Source organism: Azolla caroliniana, unplaced genomic scaffold (assembly GCF_043228905.1).
Source record: "Azolla caroliniana isolate FFs.n. ecotype wild unplaced genomic scaffold, voAzoCaro1.0.p SCAF_13, whole genome shotgun sequence".
NCBI lineage: Eukaryota > Viridiplantae > Streptophyta > Polypodiopsida > Salviniales > Salviniaceae > Azolla > Azolla caroliniana.
The window spans coordinates 14,744,553-14,753,305 of NW_028230448.1; the positions used below are offsets into that span (position 1 = coordinate 14,744,553).

The following is an 8,753-nucleotide window of genomic DNA, read 5'->3' on the forward strand; positions in this document are numbered from 1 at the left end:
CGTCGACGTGGCCTTTGTGCCGACGTGTCCCATGCCGACGTGGCCGCGCCAGAAATCATCGCCGCGTCTCCCCACCAGATATTTTCGTGGAAATACATAATAGATTAAAAAAATATTTAGTGAGAAATAAAATAATTTTTGGAAATAAATAAGCGATCTTCCTTTTGCCTGCTCCTTTTTTTTCTCCCTTCCTCTTCCGAAATATCATATGCTTCTCTGCCATAGCTCCAAAGAAGGCTTTCTCCTGGAAACCCTAACCCTAATTTCTCTCTCTCTCTCTCTATACCTCGGTATTCCGACTCTTTTCGTTATAACCACACTCTTTTCCTTCTTTTCTTTCCTTCGCTCTCACTTGCCTATCCCATTCCTCCCTGAAACTGCAATAACGTTTATACTCTCCCCACCACCATCTCGCTCGCCTCATCTCTGCGCTCTCCTGGTCTCTTAATTTTCACGATATTTTTATTTAAACCTTCGATTCCACCAGATTTTTGGCCACGACACGAACGATTTCCAGAATTTCCTGCTTCAGCACACAAATCCGTGCTTGCCAGAAATTCAAGTGAAAGTCTCCTCTTTCTAACAGCGCTTTCGATTCTGCTCTCTATATTTCTTCTCAGGTACGCCACCGTTTTTTCCTTCATGCAAAAGGCATGAAATTTGTCAGATGCTATTCATTTAATAGACGTTTTTACTTGGTTTCCTGCTTGAAATATATGAATCTGCGTTTTGCAGAGAACTAATGGGAGGTCTCTCCCTTCTTCTCTTGGAAATCAGTGCGCTCTGATATAATTCTTATCAGTTCTTTTGAGTTATTCAAGTTTTCTTTTTGGTATCTGTTCTTTTGGGATTTCGTCTAAGGTATGTTGAGATTTGTGTTTCCTTAAGCCACATATTTGTGTTTCCATTGTATACATAGACGAGGGGATGTCCTGCTTGACTTATGATTTTCATGTTTCACAGGTATTATTAGAGGTTTATTTTCGCTCTTTAAAATGGTTAAGCTACTATAGTATGATATCTTAGGACTTCTCAGTAGCTCAGATGCCTGCATAGCCAAGAAAGTGCGAACCTATAACTCCATATAGAAACCTTGCCTCCGATGGATTGCAAGGACGTGCATATCCTTTTTTGTGATCAGGATCCCAAGTCAGCGTCAGAAACACTGTTTCTTCTACAGAAATGCGCTTACAAAGGTGAGATTTCCGTCAAACACTTTCTTGATTCCACAAGTGAACATGTATCCAGATAAAGGGTCCTCTCACTTGCAGAAACTAGGCACATATTGTTTGGATATGTTTTTGCCAATCACATGAATAGAGAATCTATGGTATAAATGCTAAAATATGACTGAGACTAAGACAATGCATATTCATAATCTAAGGTATGAAAAAAGAAATATGATAAAAACTAAGAGAATGCATACTAAAATTTGATTGATGAATATACTTTTTATTCCGATCTTTGGACCTCCAGCCAGCAAAGGCAACATTTACTTGTAGAAACTAGGCGTGTAAAGTATAAAGTCTTTTAGCCAACTTTTTGATTAGAGAATGTAAAGTAGGAAAGCTGACATGCAATGAAGAAGATGTTTACTGAGGGATCATCAATGAATAATATTGCTTTTCTCAAGGATTCAGTGTCCAGCTAAGTACACAATTTATCGTATTTGTCATGAGATCTACTTGACAGATTCCAGTTAAAATATTTTCATTTCTGTCATGAGAATGAAATACTTTTTCTTCCAAATGACAACTCATTTTATGCTTATATGCCTTTTTTTTCTTTCCTCTCTGCTAAATGCCTTTTCCTTTTAATATGGCATGCAGTTACTGCTGTCAAAAGTGGACGTAAAGTGATAGAGGCTTTGGAATGTCCTAAATCGGATGTGGATATTATCTTGTTTGATGTTGAGTTACCTGGGGAGAAAGGCTTCAAAATGCTCAAACATGTGATGCGTAGAGATGAGCTCAATCATATTGCAGTTGTAGGTATGTGATGGATAAGCATTCATTATTTATGACCGGTTTGTGATAGTATTTAGAGATGATAAAGCACTTCTTTAAACCTTTTCTGGATCTGATTATTTAAAGATGAGAATGGTCATTTTAAAATCTGTTTAATGTGGTTCATTTTTGCCTCAGTTATGTCAGCACAACATGAAATGGCTGTTGTAGCTAAATGCTTACAGTTAGGAGCGGTTGATTACCTTGTAAAACCCCTCCGTCTGAATGAAGTGATGAACCTATGGACTCACATGTGGAGGCGGCGTCGAATGGTATGGTCATTAATTTCTATATTAGGTTTCCCAGATGAATGCTTCATTTTTATTGCTTCCAAACTTTAAAACTCGTGATGGTCTGTTTCCTATAATTATCTTGGAAGTGAGGGTTATCTTAAGGACTTCAACCTGATTATATGTTATAATGCAGTTGGGGCTCCCTGAGAAGCATGCTGTCATGGACATTATAAACACGAATTCTCCAAGCTTGGACAAGGCTGTGGTGTCCTTATCACATAGCAAGGACAATGCCATTGATAAAGACCTGAAAGATCATTTTGAAGTATGCAAAACACATGTCTCGATCAACGTAAACAATAGCTTCTAGTATTTTAATTTTTTCCTTTTCTGTGTGTGTATGCAGGCAGGAACGTCGAACAAACTTGAGTTATCACTTAGATTGTCCAACACATATGATGTGGGTAAAACAGCTGGGGATTTGAGTAAGTTCAGTTTGATCTATGTCAACCATGCTTGCAGTTCTCCTTTTAAGCTGGGGTTGGTTTGTAAATTGTGGTAATTGTATGTACAGCATCTCCATGTTCAATTCCGAGACAAATTGTGGGTCATCGGTCAGCATTTTCAGCTTATTCAAAGCCTAATTATACTCAGGCCAGTGAGCACTCAGCTAATATGTATTCACCCAGTAGTTCCTCAATGCAATCAGCAGGGAAATTCACTGAAAACTTAGGGAATGGGCTCACAAATTCTACACGTGAAGTATGTAGCACCACAGATACATTGTATGGAAGTGCAAAAGACTCTTGCATGGCTGGTGAAAACAAGGCTGAAGATACTGAAAGCTTAAATTGTAATCTCTCATTCCAACATGTTCAGAATAATGGAACTTCCAAGAGCATTTTTGGCTCTGATCAAACAACCTCTCAGAATGCACCTAACATTCAGCAACGTAATGGTTTCACCATGTGCCCATCAAGAGATATCAGGCAAGGATCTACAAGTAATGTGCAAGAAAGCTCTGAAATGGTATGCTCTTCACAAGCTTCAATGCAGCAACTCTCTTCTTTTTACAATAGTGAAGGCAACATAGCTATATCAGAGGCTACATCCAATGTGTTTTCTTATTATCCTGTGGGTCAGATGGTTTTGCCTCAGTATATGGGATTCTCAAGCTGGCCCACAATGGTAACTACTGCTCACGTGGTTGGAAACAAGACACAGCAATCTGAGAGGAGAGAAGCAGCATTACAAAAATTCCGAATGAAAAGGAAAGGTAGATGTTTTGAGAAGAAGATAAGGTATGTAAGTAGGAAGAAGCTAGCCGAACAAAGACCTAGAGTGCGTGGGCAATTCGTGAAAAGGACAGCCATAATAGATTCTCTAGATTCAGATCAGCATCCAACAGTTGGAAGTGAAATTCGTGATGAGGAAGAAGGAGAAGCAGATGATGAGCAAGGATTTAGTGAGATGGATACTAACTCTTCTCCCGAATGCATGGATGGAAGAAATCAGGTTGGCTAGATGACCTGTCTTATGTAGCATTTTGTAGTGTATAAAATTCTTCTTTGAATGGAAGGTGAAGAATGTAAATATGTGATAGCAATTTTGTGAATGTGAAAGGATACAACAGTACATATACCCATCTTGGCTATACCCATGGCAGCGCTTTGTGGTGGTAGCTTCACCTTCTACAAACTAGGGAGAGTTTTTTGTAGGCCAACCTCCTTGGTTATTCTTCTTTGGATGAGCATATTGATGTTTGGTTGGAAAAGATATTGAGCCAATATAGTAAATCAGGATACCTTAAGCTTTTGTCACCTCTCTCAAATATCAATTTTGAAATATAATATGACATACAATATATATTGTAACACCCGTACCAATTATATTTATTCACAGAGCTTTGAAAAGAAAATCAGTGTCAATTTTGCTATATTTTTGTTCAATACTAGCAGCAAGTTCTCATTGCTAAACAGTTTTAAATTTCTATGGAGCATCCATTGTATTGAGTGACTTTCAAGAATACAAGCGCGAGTGTCAACCACTGAATGATATTAGCTTTATAACATTATGCATACAGTAATTTTGTTAGATCTCTATAATGTATGACATTACCACTGAATATTAGCTTTATAACATGATGCATACAGTAATTTTGTTAGATCTCTATAATGTATGACATTACCACCTATGCTGTGGTCCAAAATTGATTAATGATGCTGAGGTACAAGTTTCTGAGCATGAACTGTATATGCTTCTTTGCATCACTTAAATCTCTTCAGCTAGTGTCCGTTTCAAACAAGAGCAGGTTTGTGTGCATGATGAAGATCAAACCCATGGACTGTATACCTAGTGTTGTGAAGATGTATGACTAGTTCCCAAGTGGCTATTGACATTTGGGCAGCCCTTCTGTGAAGCAAGGTACCATAAGCTTTTTGAATCCAAGACCTCTTCAACCTTCTATTGGGGTCTGAAAATGAACAGGGAGGTCTAGTTGGAACACCACTAGATTAATTTTGTTCATGATGCAAAAACTTAGCACAAGAGTGGGTTGTTGTGATGTTGTGCAAAAGTCAAACATTATTTCTTACCATGAAACAGTAGAGCACCAGATATTGAAACCATTGGATATTTGTAGTGTTCTTGGGTGCAGGTTAGGTCTTGGACCAGGTCTTGATGGTTCCGGTAGTGTCCATGCCATTCTTTCGTGAAAGAGTTTATCATGCCCACTAAGATATTCATGCTAAGTAATATATTCGAAAAAACCACTAGTTATGTTGGTTCACAATGTCGCTGGCAAACTCAACGAGGGTAATGTTTAAACTCTAGTATCTTGTTGTTAGGTCACATTGGAGGTATTATTTATGAATTTGATTTATGTGCTCTATCTTGATTGTCAATTTGTGGATCTATTGTGGACGAGTTTTGCAGACACTTCCAAAAACGGAAGATGACCTACAAATGTTATACAACATGATGTATTCAAAAGTCTGCGGGGCTAGTCATTGGGTCATCATGATATTGTGACAAACTTTTTTTGTGCAAGTGGTGGTAGAAGGCCATGGGGTGATGGTTGAAGCTTTTGAGTGGGTAAATGGATCACAAGAATTAACGAACTTCTAGTATTGTTTTGTGATTCAAGCTTGAGGGTCTTTACAAGACTGCAATGACTTACCATCATGTGGCATTTCGATAGTTTTTTTATATAACTAGGATTTGCTAGAACACAGACTAGGTTGCCACAAAGGGGGATTAGTGTAGGGGTGGAACCATAAAGGCCTCCATTCCCCAATTATGCAAGGGAGAGAAAAGAGACACTGAGAAAAGATAGATTTATGAATAGTTTGTTCCTTTTTCCTAACAATAGATATAATTTCATAGGCTTCTTGGCCCAATCATAATGTATAGAATAAGGTGAATAACATAGCATTAAATAAAAAGGCTTCTTGATGATGTAGAATAACCTTCCTATTTTTGGATCTAACTAAAGTAGTTGATAAACAAATTGATGGAGAACTATTTGTTAATCTAGTTATTGCTAGTAATGCTATGTAACTATTCTAGATATTTTGCGTGTATGAATACATTTGATTCGATAGCTATGTTGGATAGGTACAAAGAACTCATTTTCAAATGTGAATTTGTACAAGTTGTGTTTCAAGGACTTGCCATGATCCATTAGACCTTTTATCTCCGTGGTAATAGTATGCCTTTCATGAATCCATAAGGATGTGCAAATCCTTGTAATGTGTAGTATGCCTTTCATAAATCCATAAGGATGTGCAAATCCACCTCCAAATAAGGGAGCCAACCACAATGTGGGCCTAGTATGCTTTAGAACTTGGATAATGTGGAACTCGTTCATTATGCCGTCATGCTATGGTTGTCAATGTTGACATTGGTGCTGGTGGCAAGGAGTCGCATAAGGTCATAGGGGAGCTCATTGGTCATGAGTACCAACATCTTGTCCTTCAACATTGGCTAAGCATGCCAAATATGTATATTGGGGCACTGATAAGGGCAAAAACACGGCTTGAAATAAGAGGAATAACTGAAGTGGATTTGAGATGGCAGAGACGACAAAGTGCTAAAGATGGGGGGAGGATAGAGGAGGTTCACCAAGAGTTTGAGTTCACCATTTTTCATCGTCCCGACACACAAAACATGGCGGTTGACTACATGGTGTTAGTTGTTTAAAGAATCGAGTGTGATTCTATGCACCGGAATAGATTAGAGATGTGTGTTATGTGTGTGTGAAAGATGAGAGAGGAAAGACACAAGATAGATAGGAAAATAGAATACTCAAGATGTATATTAACAAGGAGTAGAGAATGGCAAGTACAAAGATAATAGCATTACATGGAAGATTAACTGACCGTTACAAAGTAGGAGGGTGCTTTATATAAGGTCACCCTCTCACTAAACCACTCACTCAATCTCTAGCAACTATAGAAACTCATGTGTCATGGGGAATGTGGAAACTCATTAGTTGTGTGTCATAGAATCCCAGCTCCTAATATTCACATATGTCCAATTTCGTAGACGTATGTGAACGTTTGCATACGTTTGCATATGATACGTGACATTTGTTTGGTTTTTTTTTTCCTTTTTGGTTCTTTTTACGGTTCTTTTTTTTCTGATATTCGTCAAGAACTGAAGTCCGAGCAGTGAGAAGGAGTGAAACCGAATTCCGAGGAGTGAGAAATAGGGTTCGAAGGCCATTTTCCAAAAGCTAATTCTTATCTTGGTGAAGAATAGTTTGTTTTTGAGGTTTCATAGCATCTTGCATAGTCGAGAGGGCAATGGTCTTGGGAGGAATGGTCGGGATATGGCAACTATAAAAACATCCATAACACAATCCCACTTAGCATGGCTAGGGACGATTAGTGGGGTCTGCTTAGATGGATTCAGAGAGGTTGAGTTTGAGGTTGGGGCTAGGAAGGGGGGGTGGAGGAGGAGCTTCTCCCATGGTCAATAACAATTCAGTCACAAAAAATGCAAAAAACGCAGCAATAGTAATAATAGAAGAAGTCTCTCTCTCTCTCTCTCTCTTCTCGTAATTACCTTACCCTAGTTGTAAGTTGTTAACACTACAAGCATTGCGTCGTGGGTTCGAAACCCAATTTCCTCACCTCTCTATTATATACTTCATATCTTAGTTCGCTAGATGCTATTGTGGAATGTAAGAGTTGAAAGCATGACCACCAGGTCTCCCCAAACTCCCCCCCTCTCTCTCTTCCTCCTTGAGACGAGATCACTTCCCATTGAGATCATGGCCATGGAAGTGATCCCATTGAGATCATGGTCATGGAAAAGGTTGTTGAATACATGCTTAACGTTCAAAAAAGTCCCTCAAATCGACTTCCTAGAATTGTATGGGAAGCAACCAAAAAGATAAAAAAGACACATAAAAGAAAAGTTTTGTGTTCTGGTTGGATGCAAGATATAGAAAAATGGTTTGATAGATGCGGATGCAAGACACTTGCTTCATGATGCATCATTAGATTCCTCAATAAATGAGGCATTTTTGCAACACCAATGTATCATGACATGGGAAAAATGTGGAGATGTGATGAGAGTGGCCGACTATGCACACTTTGTCCTAAACAAAGTTCGAGAGTCTGAGTATCGCACTTTGATACAATGCTCTGTCTTTGATACAATGCTTTCCACATCTCTTCGACCGAGCCCAATCCTTGCACAAATTTCTCTCACAAGCACAATGTGCACTCTCGATTGCAACATTCATTGGTAAAGTTCTTGAACATCGAGAGTCGCTACTCACTTTCACACGTTGTTGTGGAGAATTCCAGCTGCTAGAGGAATGGGGGGCAAATGCGTGTGAACGAGGGTGTGCGTTGATGCACTCAAATATTGCTTTATGTATAAACACATGTAAATAACGTAGAACTAATAAGCGCTAAGGATTAGGATTTAATAGGTACTTTAAAGTTCCGCACGGAGTTTGAAGCGAGGAGATCGAGGAAAATCTCTATCCGAAGTAATCGGTTTAACTACCTGATGTAACAACCCACTCTCTCCTTGGCCTATAAAAGGAGGGAGAGAGGATTGAGGGATCTGCATTTTCAGAGAGGGAAGTGTTGCCGGTTTGGGTCCTGATCTCTCTCTGTGGGTGTCTTGGTGTTTCGTTCGGGTTGGAAGCCTCTGATCGCGTAGGAAGCCCGTGAGCTCCCGATAGAGGCTCCTCGTTGAATCGGTGTGTGTGCATGCGTGTGTGTGTGTGTGGGTGAGAGTGGTGTAAAGAATAGCGTGTGGAAGCAATAGGAAATCAAATGCAGAAAATACGCAGGTTTAATGGAGAGCTTCTATATGCACAGTATACGGGAGAGATAAAGAGAGCACACATAAAACAAAACTCGATTCAAAATAATACTCAATCTGTACATAGGATGTGCTTAGTGAGCACTTTTATACAAGTCCATACAGACTGACAGAAGTACTGACATGTACTTCAATGCTCATAACTGAGCTCTACGCTAACTCCCAAAAT

The 8,753-nt window shown here is 39.1% G+C and overlaps 1 protein-coding gene across 1 annotated transcript; it reads left to right on the forward strand.

Moving 5' to 3' along the window:
- Nucleotides 1–250: 250 nt before the first annotated feature.
- LOC147856275 (two-component response regulator-like PRR1) lies at nt 251–4,059 on the forward strand. The gene is made up of 8 exons (XM_087329502.1): nt 251–620; nt 736–861; nt 964–1,196; nt 1,830–1,991; nt 2,145–2,278; nt 2,433–2,564; nt 2,646–2,724; nt 2,814–4,059. The coding sequence occupies exons 3-8, from the start codon at nt 1,103–1,105 to the stop codon at nt 3,761–3,763; spliced, it is 1,551 nt and encodes a 516-aa protein (XP_087185628.1). The 5' UTR covers nt 251–620; nt 736–861; nt 964–1,102; the 3' UTR covers nt 3,764–4,059.
- The last annotated feature ends 4,694 nt before the right edge of the window (nt 4,060–8,753 follow it).

Bases quoted from the DNA above. Each gene is read 5' to 3' on its own strand.
- LOC147856275 (XM_087329502.1), top strand. From the start codon at position 1,103: ATGGATTGCAAGGACGTGCATATCCTTTTTTGTGATCAGGATCCCAAG. The intron at 1,992-2,144 runs GTATGTGATGGA...TTTTTGCCTCAG, and splicing joins CAATCATATTGCAGTTGTAG to TTATGTCAGCACAACATGAA. The intron at 2,279-2,432 runs GTATGGTCATTA...GTTATAATGCAG, and splicing joins TGTGGAGGCGGCGTCGAATG to TTGGGGCTCCCTGAGAAGCA.